General features: G+C 43.2%; 1 protein-coding gene across 4 annotated transcripts in view; it reads right to left on the bottom strand.

Annotated features, from left to right (window-relative positions):
• Nucleotides 1-18,643, bottom strand: part of LOC105687352 (plexin-A2) — a 46,053-nt gene that overhangs the window by 14,518 nt on the left and 12,892 nt on the right. For all 4 annotated transcript variants that reach the window (XM_012402942.3, XM_020853151.2, XM_048656005.1 and 1 more), the window contains one exon: nucleotides 874-1,056. In XM_012402942.3, the coding sequence (XP_012258365.2) occupies nucleotides 874-1,056 (183 nt within the window). The remainder of the gene's footprint in view (nucleotides 1-873; nucleotides 1,057-18,643) is intronic.

The raw sequence follows: 18,643 nt of genomic DNA, 5'->3' as shown, positions 1-18,643 counted from the left end.
GATTTCCGCTGCACTGCGTACGTTGAAAGGAAAAGAGATGACAAAAAATAAATGTACATATATATATAAATATACATGCAACGATAGATGAGGTATATAAATTTACGTTGGATATAAAATATGTACCATTGTATGCATGTGTGGTATATTTTAGGAAGAAGCTCGCGTATCATATTATAATATTAAAATTCATGAAGAATCCTTCCTAAAATATATATATATATATATATATCTCTATGTGAAATAAAATATGTATGTATGTAGAGTATGTATATAGTATCTCTTTCCTACCTATGTGCATATTATATACTTTACTCTCAATAATTTACTCGTTCTTTTCTATATTCTTCTCTCTTTCAGGTTCTCCTTTCTTTTGCTTTTTTATCGTCGAGGCTTACGGGGTCTAATATGCTCGTCGTCGTTATTATCATTATTATTATCGTTATTATTATTATCATTATAGTTATTATTATCCTTAACCCAGAGCAAAGTGCTTCGTTGGCCCAGAAAAATTGATCGATTGTCCGCTCGGAGCATTTTGAATTTTATGGATCCTTCGGTTCAATGGCTTTTTATACATACCGTTATGAATGCGAGAGATAAGAAACACCGTCCTTGGTATAATTTAGGTGCACGCTCGCGTTCCGGAGAGTCTCCCTTTCTCTCCTTTTTTCCCTTCTCTCCTTTCATTCTCTCTCTCACTCCCTCTCTCTCTCTCTCTCTCTGTCTCTCCTCACTCTCGTCGAAAGAAAAAAAATCTATGCGCACGTGACGCGCACTGCAACCTGTTATTTGAGGGAGGTGAAAAAAAAAAAAAAAAAAAAAATTGGGGGGGGAGGGGAGGAGGAGAAGAAAAAGAACGATTAAACTCACTTTTTTGAGATGTCCTTTACTGGTGCCGACAAAAACGACGGTGTAATCGCCCGTCGACGTCGCCGCCACGGCCGTAAGATGTTCCTCGAAGGGCAGAACGGGCAGAGCGGCAATGGGGTCCTGGCCACCCAACGGGGTGTTGACGTCCAGGCCGCAAAAATCTTCGGCGATAGTTTGGAGTTTCTGCGGAACGAGAATTGATCGATCAGTCGTCGAAATGAAAAATCCGGGGGGGGGGGGGTGGGGGTGGCGGGTGAGTCGAGATGGAAACTTTCGACGGTGTAAAAAAAAAAAAAAAAAACGGTGAGAACGAATCGCGCTCCGATTTACACGACATGCGTGTATCGTACGCGGCGATATACCCGGGCGAAGAGGAGGGAAAGCGAGAAAAAAGGAACGAAGAAAAATGAAAAAATCCGTAGATGAAGAACGCCGAAGGCTACCACCGGACGCTCGTGATTACGAAGCTGTATCGTACTTGTGTGTATTGTACACCACCGCGTTTGTAATACCACGTGGACGACGGTTCACATGAGTCAGCGAAGAGCGAGCTGTGCGTTATCGTTTCCTCGATAACTCGTTCTAACTTGAAAACTCCACATTGACTGTAGCTAATTTAGTCACCCGCGTATTCGTCCTCGGCTCGCGCTCTCCGTTCTCTCGGCTACCCCCCGTTCGTTCGTTCGTTCGTCATTATCACGCGCACGTTTCACTGAGACGACGAAAAAAAGGAAGGGGGGGAAAAAAAAAACCGCTTTTTTTCTTTTCTCTCTCTCTCTCTTTTCTTCTCTCAAATCGGACAAATAACCACGTATACGTATGCACGTATACGTGCATGCTGTATGTGCAGCGTGGGAAAATTTTCCAGACGGCTCGTCCGGTGCACCGGTAATTTTCGTTACCTTTTTTTTTTTTTCTTCCCCCCCCCCCCCCCGTCGACGGAATTTTTTTTTCCATTTTTCGGAAAAACCCGATATTTTTCGTTCTTTTAAACAAGGATCGTCGGCCGACGTAGTTAGCCCGTATCTTGTGGACCGTTAGTCTTACACGGGGAAGCTGCGAAACTACGAAACAAGCACGCACGTGTGTTTGCACGGGCGAAATGGAAGTGGCGTGTTTTTTTTTATTTCAATTTTATTTTCTTTCGTCTATTCTCCTTTCAGTTTTCTCTCCTTCATCGCAGGTCGTTCGAAATTTCGTTGCCCGTTGTTCGTCGCAATGCACACAACGTAATACAAATGTAATCCTCGAGATTTTTTGCGCCAGCTGAGAATAATTTTTCTGTTTCTTTCTCTTTCTCTACGACTCGGAATAAAGGAGGACGAGAAAATTGAGGGGGGGAGGGGGGAAAATTCACCCTCCTCCGCTCGTTTCCTTTTCAGCCTCAAGGGCGTCGCCTGCACAGGATGGAAAACAGACGCATTCGGTACACAGATAAAGCGTGTGTGTTCGGAGCGATTGTGGAAGCGGAAAAAAAAAAGATAGAAAAAAAATAGGAAAAAAAATCGCTCGGATTTTTAGACACCACGACTCGAAAAAGCGGCGGCAACTACGGTAGTCTAGACTACTATTAAAGTCCGTCGGTGATGCGGCGCATGGTTCGTAGTAAGAAGCACATGCACGGCACGGCACGGCACGGCACGGGCCACTCGGCTGGCTGTGCACACCGCGTGTGCAGCTGTGCGCGAGTTGTGCAGCCTGCATCGCTGCAACTCATCATACGCGAGACTATACGTAGAGAAATTATGCACTTGAGAGAACCAAATGTATAATGAGCCAGGCCATGCCGAACGGGGGAGGGGGGGGGGGGGGGGGGGAGGGGGATACACCGTGATGCGGAGAGATTGCAGGCCAGGCGAAGATTAAAAGTACATTTTTCATTTTCCTACTTTTTTTTTTTTTGCTTTCTTTCTACCTTTATTTCTCTCTTTTGCGTTTTTTTTTTTTTTTTCCATTCATTGTTTCGGTCAAGTTTATACACGTGTACGGGTATACGTGTAACGGAGAACGGCCGATGAGAAAAGAGGAAATAGGAAACGGACGGGCGATATTTTTCAGTTTATTTTCCTGACCGCGAGGTGTGAAATTTTCGAAAAAAAAAAAAAAAGATTTCGTCAGTTCGTCGATCGTTGTCTCAAATTTGTATCGGATCGTTCATGATTTTTGGGGTTGCGGATACGCGCGGACGGATAATCCGCGCGGAGATTTTGCATTTTTCGCAAATTGTAGAAATCGAATAAAGTTCGTTCTACTCTACGGAGACTTTAACGCGCGGCTACATAAGAATTATCGATTATCGAAATTGGTTATAATAATCGTGTAACGTTATGAAGTGGATTGGATTTCATTCGCGCGATAAGATGGCGTCCGATAAACGCGATCCTAGCGCGCGTTTTTCCGCCGATTATTTTCCCCCTAAAAATTCGACGGCGAAAAAAGGAAAAAAAAGACAAACCGCCGTTGAAGAGGAGAAAGAAAAAAATTGAAGAAGTGGTATATTACATAGCGGAGAATCGGAGGAACGTGATGGAAAACTAGAAAATAAAAAGAACAACTTAAACGCCGAGAAAATCGTATATCGCGTAAGAAAAGAAAAAACTTCCGCAACGGAAATTTTCATCGTCTCGACCTAAATCAACTGAAACGTACGTACATAGGTACGCGTTACACACTTGTATACTCCATCGCCCTACATCTCCACCGCATCTGAAATATTATTGTGATATTTTTATTTATTCTTTTGAAATGTCAATTACTCCGTAAAGACTACTGGTTTTCCATTTGTTATTTTTCTTTTTTTTTTTTTTTCTTTTTATTTTCCGCCTCCTCCTTTTTTCTGCTTCCCCTAACGACCGGAAATCTCCCCGTCGAATTTATCCGGGTCATGAAACCTTCGCTTACATATATATATATTATAAATATAATGTAATACATGTTACCCAACTTACATGCGATACGTACAAAAGAAAAATCCCGAAGAGGCTTTTGAATAATTCGGGGTAACCAAAATTTGAAGGGAAAAGAAAAAAAAATAAATAAATAAATATACATATTCACATCGAGCTTCGTACATGAATATCGTCGTACGCTATATATTTATAGCTCGTGAAATACGAGTACATGACGCGGAGAAAAGAAAAAAAAAACAGAAAAAATAAAATGGAGTACAAAAGTAGATTTCAGCCACCGGATTTCCCCTCAGATCTTTCTCCCCCGTGCGAAATATATTACGGTATATATACCTAATAAAAATTTCTGTCTACCTTCCTTCTTTCTTCTCCTCGCCCCGAAAAAAAAATGTATTCGCCCGATAGTCGTATCTCTGATCTCGAATCTTTCGCAATTTTCATTTTTTACACGAGATCTTGTTGATCGAGTACGCGACGTGTATATATATATATATATATATTTGGGGAATAGCGAATTCTATACCGAAACGCGTGCACGTATGAAAAAACGTTTGTCAAAGCCTCCGGTAGTCGTTGAAAGGTTCGAAAAAAAGGTGAAAGGAAAAAATTCCCTTCAACTTTTCCATTTTTTTTTATTTTTTATTTTTTTATTTTTTTTCGTTAAAAGTACCTCGGGGAGCAGGTATACGTATACGTGTATATACACACGAGTGATACGTATCTACGTAGGAAGAGAAGAAAAAAAATATATATATACATATACATATACACACGTATTCACAAAAGTAAAAAGGATAAAAGTCTCGTATCCTGAACCTGCAGGATATACACTGTAGTTGACGTGATTCGTCCAAAGTCACCCTGATATCCAATCTATTACCTTTTTCCGGTACTTTGTGCAGCCCTCGCGCCCCCCCCCCCCGCCGCGCGTTACATTTTTTCTCCGTTTTATTTTTATTTTTATTTTTATTTTATTTTATTTTTTCTTCTTCTTCACCGAGAGAGAGAGAGAGAGAGAAAAAAGGAAGTATACAGAGCGAAATAAAAATAGAACGAAATAAGGGGAGAAAAAAAAAGGAGAATGAAGGAGAAGATTCCTTTTCGCTTATCTTCCTTCAACGAATAAGGCCACGGTTATAAGGTCTTCCAAACGAAACTTCCTTCCCACCCCTCCCCCCCCCTCGATCTAACACGCGCACAATCTTTGTCCCTCCTCAATCTCACCACCTTATAAATATACCTCCTTTCCATCCGGATCGTTCCTGAGGGGCGGGGGATAATATATTCTCACTTTAATCAGGACCCCGTTCAAAGTACCTGGGAACCGTACCTCCCGCAAGCCGATACGTGTCCCCGTGCGCGTCTCACGTGTAATTAAACATCGACGACGATCGCGACGACGAAGGTGAAAAGAAAATTTAAAAAAACGCAAAAGAAAGAGGTCAGAAATTGAGAACAAAAAAAAAGAGAGAGACGTCTCTCTCGCGCGCGAGCGCCCGCACCAAAATCGAGAAGGATAACAAAAGGAGCCCGCGAAGTTCGTACGAAAAGTATAACGGAATGATTTTTTGCTTTTCTTTTCGGTTGAAAATTAATGAACCAACGGAGGAAAACGTGTCGGCCATGTGTCCCTACGTACGGAGTCGACGTCCGACGGGATTCGAACAACTGCCCCCCATTTTCTTCGGGTTGTTTTTTTGTTTTTTTTTTTCTCGCGGGATATCAACGGGAGTCTCGTTCCTTCGGGGCGCGGGTCAAAGAAAGCTCGGCGGGCCGACGGGGCGGGGGGGTTTAGGGGAGGGGGGGGAGGTAGAGAAAGAGAGGGCGCATTCCCGGTGTAAAATTTCATCCCTCGGCAGGCCGTGGAGGGCCGCACGGGTCAACATACAGCGTTTGCGATCGGACAGGTTGAACCGGGAAAGAAGGAGGAATAACGGAGGCGCGACTCGGGGGGGAATGGGGGACGGGGGGGACGGGGGGGATGAAGCGGGAACGTCGGTCGCATGTGCCGAACGCCTTTCCAGGGAGTCCCGGTCCTCCGGCTCCCTCCCGCGGCCGCCCCTTCGTACTCCCGACGTTTATACTCTCTCTCCTGACTCTCTTTCTCTCTCTCTCTCTGACTCTCTCCGACTCTCTCTCTCTCTCTCTAGCGTTCCCGCAGGTTGCCGCCCGCCCCGACGCAACCCACTATTGATTCGCACCAGGGCGCAGGCCGGGGATGTACGGATACGAGCGGGCGACGCGTCGGTGTGCCCACGGATTTCCCGAAGGGCGGCGGGGACGGGGGGGAGGGACGGGGAGGGGGGCCGAGGAGGAGCGCCGGGGGATCGAGAAAAGGAGAGTGGACGGGACGAGGCGATGGGGAATTCCGCGCGGAACCTGGGAGAAAACGGGGACCGGGATGGGCCGGGTTGTGTACAGCGATCCTCGGGCATCCAGCGATAGCGGAGGCGCAACGGTCCGCCGCTTACCCTCGAGCGAAGCGAAGGAGGGCGCGAGGGTGAGGCTACGAGAGCTAGTGAACCACGAGGACTAAACTTGGCAAAAGCGGAGGGTCGGGCGGCCCGGGGGTCGGGGGTGGGGGGGGTTAACTGCACCCTGACAACCCCCTAGTTGCCGGTGGTGTTCCCTGCGACGTGTGCACGCGTTGTACACACGTATTATACACGTGTGTACACGTATACACACGTATACGCCACGGAGGCGCGCACACACGAAAGGGGGGTAAACACGGGCAACGATCGCAAACGTGATCCGAGACCACTGACTGAAATAACAACTCGACTACGTAAGAGAGAAGCCCTCTTCTTCTTCCCGTCGAGGGTCCCGCCCGCTGCCCAGGGAGCCGCCGGAATTAAATATGGACGGGCCCTCGATCCGCTGACCTTCTCTCCTTCGTTTTTCTCTCCCTCCCCCCCCCCCCCCGTTTTTTTTTTCATCCCGCTTTTTCTATACTCCGATAACGGCGGCGGCGGCGGTTCCATTTCCTGCGTCGCGGGTTCACCCCCCTTGGATTTTCCAAGGACGAGAATCGAATTAAATACCCCCCACCCCCACCCCCCCGCCGTTACTACCGCGGACGGTTTCGGTACCTCGAGAGAGAGAGAGAGAGAGAGAGTGGATAAATTCAACGAAATATTTTTAACGTCGTGATCGACGCGAATGATTTTTTGTTTCGTAATCTACCCGGTTTGAAAAGCGACGGTCCTGTTGCTCGGCGACCCGCGCCGAAAGAGGCGGAAAATAGAGAGAGAGAGAAAAAATAAATAAATAGCGGGTCATAGGGCGGAAGCGCGGTGCGTCGGAGGTCGAGAGAATCTCGAAGAGAGGAAAAATGGGAGGGGGGGAAAAAAAAAAAAGTAAAAAGGGACGAACGAAGCTGATCAAATTAGAATCGTTAAAAGTTCCGAGCGACCGGCGTACATGTGGTACGAAAAAAGGCGGGCACACGTGACCGCCGTATACGACGCACGGGAAATTTTCCTCGAACTTTTCCAACGGAGTCCCGAAAAGAGTTGGTGGAAAAGAAGAAAAAAAATATATATACGTTTCCCTCGAAAAATTTGCTTCGAGATTTTTTTGCTACCTTTTTTTCTACGGACTTTGAAAATTTTAAGAGGGACGTTTACTCGCGAGTCCCTCAACGAATTCGTTGTTCTTCTTCTTCAACTTTATTTTTTCAAAGTTACACATACGGGTAGAGTAAAACAAAAAACAAAAAAACGGGGGTTGTTTTTTTTCACTACCTTCGTTATCTTTCCTTTCTACTGTATTTTTTTTCTTTATATTCGAGTCCTTTTCTCCTTTTCTTTTCTTTTCTATTCCTTCGTTCCTCTATTTTCTGCTTTTCTCTTTTTTTGAAAGAAGAACGATCGGGGGATTCGAAATTCTGCAAAGAAAAGCTCCAGAAGATGGCAGCTGTTTTCGTCCTCCGAACGCCAGCGGGTTACGTAATCACGATGATTCTAAGGGTTCCGGGAACGTATATACATACAAGTGTTACGTGTTATAGTTCGGTAGCAGCCAGAGGTTATATTCTAGAATCTTCGCGCGACGCGAATACCAAATTTACACCCCCCCGTCCACCCCCCCCCCCCATTTCCACCATCCCCCTTTTTTGCACCCTTCGAATACGGAGAAAATTTCATTTCTACCCCATCACCCCCCCTTGATTATCGTTAATCTCTGCACGCTGTAAAGTTATACCGCGGTTCTTCTTACTTTCGACACTCCGTCATTCTTTGATTAATCATCCGAACGTACAAAGGAGATTAATAAAATAAAATAAAATAATAAATAAGAAAAATATATGAAAATAAAATTTGATGACATTTTTTCAAGTTTCTAGTTTTTTTTTTTTTTTAAAAAAACACTCGGTGAAAATTTTGAAAACGCCCGGTCCCCGACGCCCGTGAGTCTCGAACCTCATCTCGTCCTTTAAATATGAATCAGTTTCGCCCCTCTTCTCTCTCAATTTTCGGAAAATTTCGTCGCGTTACGCCGGTTACGGTACAGGTACGCGAAACGACGCGGTTATAATGTTACGGGGTGGGACTAATCACGGCAGGACGAAGGTACCCTTCGCATCCTTCCTTCCTTCCTTCCTTCCTTCCTTCGATCGTTCTTTTTATTTTCCCATCTTTTTTTTTCTTTATCCATCTCTCCCTCTCCGGCGTTTTTCTTCTCGTTTTTTTTTTGTTTTTTTTTTTTGCTACTTTATTAGGGTTCTTCTTGAATACTCCGAAGGGATCAAAAGTAGCAAAGATATATCGGGTGCGGGATCCTCGGCTATAGCGTTATCAGAGGAACAAGGTTTTTCTTTTTCCTTATTTTATTTTATTTTTTTCTTCTTCCAAAAAAATGTCTTAATCCAGCGATCCGTTTTCTCTTACGAATTGAATAAAACTGACGCGACGAAGACTCGGGACGAAAACCAAAAAAAAAGAAAAAAGAAAAAAAAATAAATAATCGATCCCGAAATTACGTTCGGATAATCGAGGGTTTCCAGATCCTTGTGTATATGTCTATTCCATAGCGTTCGCGTCTGCAGTTCCTGTGTATACACCTACGAAGGGACGAAAGTTTGCGGAACGATTACCAAAAATTACCTCGTTGGACGCGGGGGGGGGGGGGGGGGGCCGAACAATTTTACAAATGTCCGTGTCCTCTACGTGCGCGTATATACTTATATATATACATATATTTTCATCCCCTGCACATTTTCATCGTTTTTTTTTTTTTTTTTCATTCGACGTACCTATACTTGTACATATAACGCGTGTATCCGCGTGAGTTTTATTTTTTTTCTCTCCCCTCGCGCATCCCCCGTTAGGTGGCACCTTTTTTTTTCTTTCCATCCACATAATTTTCCTCCCTTACTCCCCCCCGTCCCCCTCGCCCCCCCGTAAGGTACACCTCTACAGCTCCATACCCCCCATGCGATGTCCCACTCGGCTTTCGCAGGATCGATCCTTGTATTTGTGACGTCTATCTGACTCCCGCCGTCTGTCAGCTCTCTCCAGACGTCCGGGGGTGGGAGGGGGGTGGGTAGGTTTATGAATCGAGGGAGAAAAGAAAGTATAAAATAAAAAGAAAAAAGGTAGAGAGAGAGAGAGGAAATATATTTTCCGAACGCGACTTAAATCATACACATATGGAAGTAGGGGAAGTAATTTTTCGCGACAAAGTGAAAGGCTTTTTGTATTATCATTGTTTTTTGTTTTTTTTTTGTTTGGAATCTCAAATTGTAGAAAGAAAGAAAGAAAGAAAGAATGGAACTCAAAGATCTCGGAATCCGAGTTTTTTTTTCTTTTCTTCTCATCCTTCGCTACCCCTCGTGGGAAAAATTAGAGAACGAACCGTCGAGAGGTCGAAGGTCGAAGGTGGGATTTTCAGACGGGCTGAACGAGGGATCGGTTCGGAAAAAAAAAAAAGAGAAGCGAGGTAGGGGAAAAATGAGACGTGAAGAAGAAAGGTGAATCTAGTCGAGGGGCGGCAATTAACCCGCGGCGGGTGGTTCTCGACGCAGGACACCGTCCAAAGTCCAAAGTCACGGAAGTAGTCGCACGGGTATGTGCGCGGTTTTTTTTTTTTTTTATACACAGATGCACATACGTGTGCACGGGGCCGGAGGCAGGTATTCCCTTTCCGTTCCCAGTTCTTCGGAGGGAGGAAACGATACCCCGAGAGAGGGGAGAGGGATACGAGCGGCGGCGAACTCGACGAGGAAACGAAGTTCCTCGGTTCCCGCGAGGGCGAGGACTCGTACAAATCTGCGCGCGTGGGCGAACGAGGGAAGAAGAGTGTAAGAAGGCGAAGACGAGGAGGAACCGAGGAAGAGGAAGAGGAGGAGAGGCCGAAGGATATAGACGTGAGAAAAGAGAGGTTCGAAGGTAGAGAGAGAGAGAGAGAGAGATGGAAGGAGAGGCACGACGAAGGGAGGGTTGGGTCCTAGTGGTTGCCGGCTGGCGGTGGGGGTCAGATACCTTGGAGGTCACATCCTCTGTACTTCCTCCCCATTCAGGAAACCCTAGGAGCCGAAACCAACCACACCCATTTTCCGACGTACCTCAACCGCTTTTTTCTTTCCCCCACTCTTTGTATCTTTCTAGTTTTTGCTTTTTCGAAAGCTCGCCAACAACTACGACCTTTCATAGTTGTTGTAGTAGTAGTTTTTTGTCTCCTTGTTTTTCGAAAGAGATGAAAAACAATTTTATCTATTTTTTTCTCCATCATATCCACAGCGAATATTAATTCGTGTACTTTGTATCGTAGGCAAAATAACTTCGGGTATTTTTTTCTCCATCGTTTTCTTTTCTTTCTTCCTTAATGGACATTTTTCAACTGGGTTTGAGATTTTTTTATTTATCGACGTCCGGCTTATAGTCGACTACTCAATTTCATTTCTCTTTTTTTCTCCTCCGTCGGTTTTTTTTTTTCACTTTTTCTTCTTCATTCATTTTTTCCCTATATTATCTCTCCCTCGACGATTCTTCTCGGTATAATCTCGTTCGTCGTTACATTTATACGAGTGTCAATTACCGTACAATCATTTAACCGATATACACCGATACGCGAAACGGTATTGAATTTCTTCGATAATAAATAAAATAAATAAAAAAACGTAAACAAAAAAAAAAGGCAGACACCGTATTGAATTATTCATTCGTTGTTATCGATAAAAAGCAAAAAGGATAAGAGAGAGAGAGGAACGACTGAAAATCGATGTAAATTATACCACGAATTTAAATATCGAGATACGCTCAATTATCGAAATTAAGTTAGACAAAATTTAATCGATCATTTTTTCTTTTCCATTTCTCTCCTGGAGACGTGAAAAAAAGGAATTCTCACTTCTCGTCGTACCGCGCCGTACATTATACTCGAACTCAATTAATACCGTGCTTTCGATATTTTTTTAATTATTCACTTTTTTGCGATAGATTTTTTTTCTCGCGGTGCGAAGAGGGGGGATAGGGTGGGAGGTCGATATACATATAGATTGAAATAGATAAATGGCTGGTATATTGCAAAATAAAACTTTCCACCCAGTGTATAAAATATACCACAGATACGCGTACAGGTTTTTTTACATTCGAACGAAGTGAGGAACGAAATAGGTTTCGCTGTATATAATCCACGTCCTATCGAGTGCAATTCATTTGTCCCTTTTTTTTTTTTTTTTTTTCTCGAATTTCTACCCGGTTTCTCTATTTTTGAATTTTGTTTTTTTCCATTTCATTTCTATTTCTGTACGCGCCACCCCTACCTGGTATACCTGGCTTCGAAATTGCATTTTCGCAGGTGCGGAATGACCGCGATAAAAGGCGGAATGAAAAAAGGTGAATGAAAAAAAAAGAAAAAAAAAGCACCGAACGGATGAGAAAAAAAATAGACATACTATACGCATTAAATCATTGCAGATGGGGATTCGTAAAATTTGGAAACCGTCAGTCAGTCAGTCAGTCAGTCAGTCGTTTCATTGAATTGAAATCGTATATAACATCGGCCGCTACCATATCCTATCTATTTTAGCGTATAGGTTACCGCGTACGTATACATTCTATTCGATAGACGAACGAGATAGAGACGAGTTGAGTTGATAGACGAAAAAAAAAACAAAAAAAAGGACTTATATAATACATACGTATATAGTATATACAGGTATAGGTATCTTTTATTCATTCATCGTGCACAGGAGGTTCTATGACGCGGGCGGCAACGTATAAACTGCACGCGGCATTTTCATTTTCACTTTTAGTTTGTTTTTTTTCTTTCTTCTTCTTCTTTTATACTTTTTCAAAAAAAGTAAATTGAACATTTTTTTTTTTCTCCTCGATCGGATTTTCGGGTATCGTTTTCTCCTCCTTTTTTTTTTGTTTGATCGATTTCGTCATTCAATTCTCACGATCGACGCGAGCAATAGATTCGGAGAGTAAGAAAGAAATGAAGGGAAAAATCGAGAGGAAAGTAACGACGATAAAAACCGTATAAATATCGCACGTGCGAGTATGAGATAAGGGGTGTGGCGTGAGGAAAATATGAAAATTGAAAGAAAGTAAAAATGGAGGAGAAGAAGAGAGAAGAAAAAAAAAAAATGAAACGGGAAAAAATGAAAGAGATAAAACGGATATTCGGAAGAGCTTTTACGAGGATTGTCCCCGACGCCGATCTCACCCCTAAATCAATCTTTTGACGGGCTGCAGCGACAGAAGCATAGGGTTATGGGCCACCTATATGTACGCAAAGGTTTACGTACACACGCGTGTACATGGCCATGTATACGAAGCGATCGTAAATATCAGCGAAGGCGAACCATAACCCGTTGCAAAGGAAATATATGTATATGAACGAAAAAAGAAAATGAAAATGCAAAGGAATGAAATAAAGAAAAAAAAAAAAAAAAAATGGTTTCAACCTTTCCAACCAATATAATATTTCGGAATAACGATTACTTTTCTTCCTTCATTTTATTCTATGATTTTTTTTTTAATACTGAAATCAACGACGCGCAGAACTTTGATCAGAAGACAAAAATGAAAGAAAATAAAGGACGCGAATATAATTGCAAAAAACAAGAACGCTCAAAATTCAGAGATAAAAAGGATATGAAATATAGGATTATATCTATAGAACGAGAGATTAAACGGAGTGAGGAAATAAAAAAGAAATATATATATATATATGAGAATAAAATAAATTGCGACAATTAAACGGGGCGTGAACTTTCTCGTATATATATACGTACAGGTATATGTGTACATACACCGTAACGCGATAATCACCTTACGTCGCAGATGTACATATGTACACGTGTGTAAAAAAAAATATATATATACGTACATACATATTCTTCGCGTACGAAAAAAAAAAAGGAATTTTTACAACGTTGCGCGCATAACGACTTCAAAAAAATATAATATTTTCTATATTTTCTTCCTTTTCTCTTTCCTTCTTCTATTATTTTATTTCCTTTTTTTTTTCTTTTTTTGCTCTGTTTTTTGATTTTTAATTGTAATTTTTCATAACGCAACAGCGACTGCGAAGGAATTGGAATAATAATAAAGAACTTACATTATACGAATGCCGCGCGCGCGCGCGCTATAATGCTGCAGAAAAGCCAGAGGGTATAAAGTAAATTTAAAAACGAATGAGTAAACAAATTTAACGACTTTGTTTCGCCCGGATTTCAATATCGTGCGGAACATTAAAAAAAATGTACGAGAAAAAAAAAAGAAAAAGAAAATTAATGCCGAGAAGGAAAGAAAAAAAGAATCCAAAAAAAAGGAGAGTTCGCTCGAACGTCGAAAAACCTGCAACCTGCACCGCCGCGGAATCTAAATTTCTCCGTTCCATTGTTCGTTTTTCGGTATTTTTCTTTTTCCCAAAATTTACGATCTGAAAATTTTCGACCCCTGCGTAAAAATAATCCCGAACGAGGCGCGCAACCCGAATGCGGAGGGAGAAAAAAAAAACTATAATCAAGGAAACGAGAGAGAGAGAGAGAGAGAGAGAGAGAGAGAGAGAGAAAGGAAAAAAGAAAGAAAAAAAAAAGGGTTAAACGAAACGGAACAAATTTTCATCCCTCTGGTTCCTCTCCTTTTTTTTTTTTTTTTTTATCTCCTTCCGTTCTCTTCCTTCCTTCCGCGGGTTCGGGTGTGAGTTTACGTTCGCGATTTCACGTGCACTGTGTAGGTGGAACGTGCACATAGGTGTACGTTGCAGATATCAAGAGATATAGTCGAAACGCTGATTGGTGTTGAGGTAAGAATGGAATCTAGCCAAGGCAAGTAGGTTTTCACAGAGAAATACACGTCTGGGTATATCGCGTTTCACTTGCAACTGCGGAGACCGTGGAAACGTAGGTATATATCACATACCCGTCGCACAAACGAAGAAAAAAAGAGAAAAAATATAAAAAACGACGACGAAAATCAAAAAATAAAAACAAGTATAACGAAAAATGCGTAAAATCATGTATCCCTCGAATTGATTTAATTATGTATCGCCAGCTTTGTCGAATTACAATTTCCGGTTTCCCCAGATTTTCACCGCGGTCCAGAGGCGCGGAATTTTTTTTCTCCACGTTCACATTACCTGTACGGATATCGGGGAAAAATATAGGACGCGCTCGCGATATTTTTTATCGATTTTTTCGTGCCTCCCAACAATTTTGGAAAAAATAAAATAAAAAAAACCGATCCAACGTTCGAATAACGCTGGGTCAGCCGGGAGCGTGGCAAAAAAATTTGCTAGAAAAAAAAAAAAGAAAAAAATCAAACTAAAGTCAAACTACGGGGGCGGCTAATATAGATCTTCCTTCGCGGGGTCGTCTGCCTGTGACCCGAAAAAGGGTCGCAAACGAACCGTCCGATCATAAAAAAGCGTAAAACCAAATTTGTCTAGGATCGTCGATACGTCCGTGACACCTCGTTGCCTCGTAACCTTATAGGTAGTAGGTATAGGATACGTCTACCTTATACGTAGCGGAGTAAGTTGCAGCTGCAAAAAACTACGACCACTTCATCTCTCTTCCGCGCCTTTTTATTTTTACGTCCTTCTCCTCGTTGTTTTTTTTTTCGTTTTTTTTTCCAACATCCTTTTCATCTTTCGTTTTACCCTTACGTAGGTACGTCGTACGTAGCGCGTCTCGGAGTAACGACTTTCCGCCCATTTTCGTAGCAATTTTCGATTTTTCAAACGACTCGTCTCGTCGCTTTACACCCCCCGTACGCGAGTGTGACGTGGGGCGTTAGAGGGTCGCGCGTTTTCGCACCTCTCTCTCTCTCTCTCTCTCGTTTTTTCATCCCCACTATATTCGAATTTCGCGAAAAAACGGTTTCGACGTTCTCGAGGGTCACGGGGTTCCGCACGGTGTCGCCGTTTCGTTGTTTGACGTTTTTTTCTTTCTAAAACTCTTTTCGAATGAAATTTTCAACGTGAAAAAATGAATTCTTCGAGTCGGAAGGTAAGAGAAAAAGGAAAGCGAAACGCTCGCGTCGTTGACACGTTCGGATCGGGCACATACGTATAGAGGTGCGATATAACTCGCGTGATATATCGAAGTTTTAAAATTGACTTTACTTTCGTTTTTCGTTTTTTGTTTTCCCGTTCACCCTTCGGGGGCGTATAAGAAGGTGCATTATTACGTTATATTGGCCTTCGTGACTCGAGGAGGAGGAGGAGGGAGGGAGGGAGGGTCGGAGCCGCGAGCTGCAGGTCTGGGCTAGGGGTATGAATTTTTAATAACCCGTTTCTAGCCTTAAATCCCCCCCTCGCGACCCCCGGAAAAGGAGCTAGTCTCACGGAACACGATCCGCGGCACCGCCGCGCGCGGACTATCTGAAATTGGAAATTCCCGTACTCTATATATACATATATACGTACGCGGTGAGAGAAAAAAAAAAAAAAGGAAGGAAATTTTCCGAAGCGGTGAAAACCCACCTCGTACACAGAAACGGGCGGCGTAAGGTACGTAGATTACGTGAACACATGTACTTTGAACGCGTGCGAGGTGAGAATTCTCAATTTCGTAGAAAGAAAAGAATAAAAAAAAAAAAACGAAGAAACGAGAAAGAAAAAACCCCAAAAAAAGCCAGACGCGGGTAACACGATGACTATATGGTGTGTAAAAAGGGATATCTCGTGCTTTACCCGCGCGTCGGTGAAAGGGTGGAATAAAATGGAAGGGTATGAAGAAAAAAATTAAGAAGATATGGAAAAAGGGGTTAAGAAACGTCGGGGGATGAAAAAAAATTATTCGAATACCTGCGCCGAATGGGGGGGTAGACAGAGGCGGTCGTTTATTTGCGCAACGCGATCAAAAGTATAAGCCAAAGTTGGTCGTGGTGTTTCGGTAACTACGTATAACGTACTTCAACTGTAACCCATCGGTCGGCGGGGGTTTCGAGTCTGGGTAAATATTTACATTTAGTAAGCGACGAACTCGCCATCGACTGCATCGATGGGAAAAACGGAAAAACATGGCGGTTCCTCGTTGGCCCCTCCAGTGTGTTATACGCGCAAAAGACGTGCAGAAAATGTGACGACCGGAAAAATTTTTTTTTTGGATTTTCGAAACCAAAACCGTCCGTCCTGTCAACGATTTTTTTTTTCTCTCCTTTTTTATTCCGTTGCACAAATTATCGATTACGGGGGCGGGACGTTGTTAAATCGCTCGTGGGATGATTCGAAAGAAAATACTTGCGATGGGAAGGTAAGAAAAAGACCACCTCGAAGAGGTCCTCTCCTTTTTTTTTTTTTTGGGGCACCAGGTACGCGCCGGTACGCAAGAAGAATTTTCCGCTTCTTCGGACGTTTGGCACAGGGAGTAAAATGAAAAGAAAAAAAATGAAAAAGAAGAAAATGTTCAACCTGCATTCGTTCGATAATCTCAAGTTCAACATCTCGGGACACCCGAGACTGTTTCGTAACGTTACACGGATGTGTGTGCGACGCGTGTACCGTGTACCTCGCTTTCGAAGTTTCGAAGGGACGGTTTTTTGGTAAAAACGCCCAATAAAAATCGAGCGTCGAATTCCAAAGTCCCCGATCCCGCAGCAGACGCGAAAGTCTGATATTTCAAACTCCTATCGTTTTCCATTATCTCCGAAGGGAAAATTCTGAAGAAAATGAAAATAGAAAGAAACTCGAAACGCCGGTAAACGACCGCTTTTTTTTTTCTCCGCGTCACGCACGAAAATACGTCGGTTCGACATTTTTCGAGAACCCCCTGCGAAGACGAGCTCGAAGAAGATTAATTTTTTTTAGGGGGTCGTTCAAGATTTACAAAAATTTCAAAAACCGTCCAAGATCGAAGGTTTTTTTTTTTTTCTCTTCTTCAAAGCCCTAATTAACGGATATCTATGATCGTGAAAACTTTCTTATCCCACGATATTGTCGAAAGGAAGGTATTATATAGGTACCTATAGGTATATAGATATATATATATATATATAAAAAATAATTGATCCGTAGAATTTCACTGTATATAATATCACATCGCGTGGACGCGGTATGTATAGCGCGGAGGGCTATGAACCTTCGCGTTTCTCAGCTTCCTTCAATCTCCTTCTTCTTATTCTGTATTTTTGTTTTTGTTTTTGTTTTTTTTTTTTTTTCCCATTCCTTTTATTCGTCTTCTCTTTCTTCGGGTTATTTTCCCTCCGTATGGTATAACCGACTGTGGCGTCGGTCGCTCAGCAATATCCGAGACCCGATGACCTCGAAGGTCTAGTGTAGGTAGAGGAGATACATATATATACCTGGTCTCCCGAGATTTCTGCTCCTGACGCGAAGAGGGACGTTGAATATATTTTTCGTCTCGCGTGCGATGCGAACGGAGACGAGGGATCGCGGAATACCTCGTATTACCTACATTATCGCGAACGACCGAGGACGTGGATGTCCCCCCTCCCCACCCCTCCCCCTCCCACTCCGCGACGGGAAATGAGGATGTAAAAGAGGATGTCGCGGCCAATAATGCAGATGGGAAATAGAGGAGGGAAGTGTCCGCTAAGTGATCTCGTGGAAGCGATCGGTCCTCCTTCGGGAATTCCTTACCTTTCTGATTCGGAATTCGAGTGGGAATGCGCTTGGAGCGGCGGTGAAAGGAGGAGCACCACCTCCACCTCCACCTCCGCCGCCGCCGCTGCTGCAGCTGTACAACGCTTCGTCGATACGCGATCTATATTACCTCCGCCGAATCGGAAAACGAAAGAAACTGTACGCGCTATTTAACTAGCCGAGGAGATTCCCGGACCGGCCTCGAAAAAAGACAACGCGTCTCGCGCTGCGCGATACCGAGGGCTACGGGAATGAGGGGAAAAAAAAGAGAAAAGAAAATAAAATAAAATAAAAAAAATAGGAGAACCGAAGACGGTCAGACTTCACGAAGACGCGACACGGAACGGGAGATCGAGCGGGTAGAGAAAAAAGTAACGAATCAAAAAAAAAAAAAAAAAGGGTGGGGGCGGGGGGGAATCGGAGGTAGAAATTCCTCCGAAAGCGATTGGTGGTGCGCGGTATTAGGCGGGAGAAACGTTCGTTCGTTTCTTCATTGATAAAACTACGTTGAATCCGACGTTTGTGTAGAGGCGTCCCTTTTTTTCTCCTCTTCCTTTCCTCTCCTTTTCTCCATTCCCTCATTTTTCTACTTTTTATTATTCGTGTGTATTCCCCACTACCCGTAGAACGAGTGTGTAACGTAAAACCAAAAGCTGGCAACTTGCCTGATAATATACCGCGCAACGGGTTAGTTGGCCGTGGCCTAGACGAATTTACCACGGGATACCTAGATACGTCATTAAATAGAAAACAAGACCTTTGCGGTACGGATCGACTCCGGCGATACTACACAGAGT

This window comes from Athalia rosae, chromosome 5, assembly GCF_917208135.1.
Source record: "Athalia rosae chromosome 5, iyAthRosa1.1, whole genome shotgun sequence".
In the NCBI taxonomy this organism is placed as follows: domain Eukaryota; kingdom Metazoa; phylum Arthropoda; class Insecta; order Hymenoptera; family Athaliidae; genus Athalia; species Athalia rosae.
This window is presented reverse-complemented; position numbering and strand designations above follow the sequence as displayed.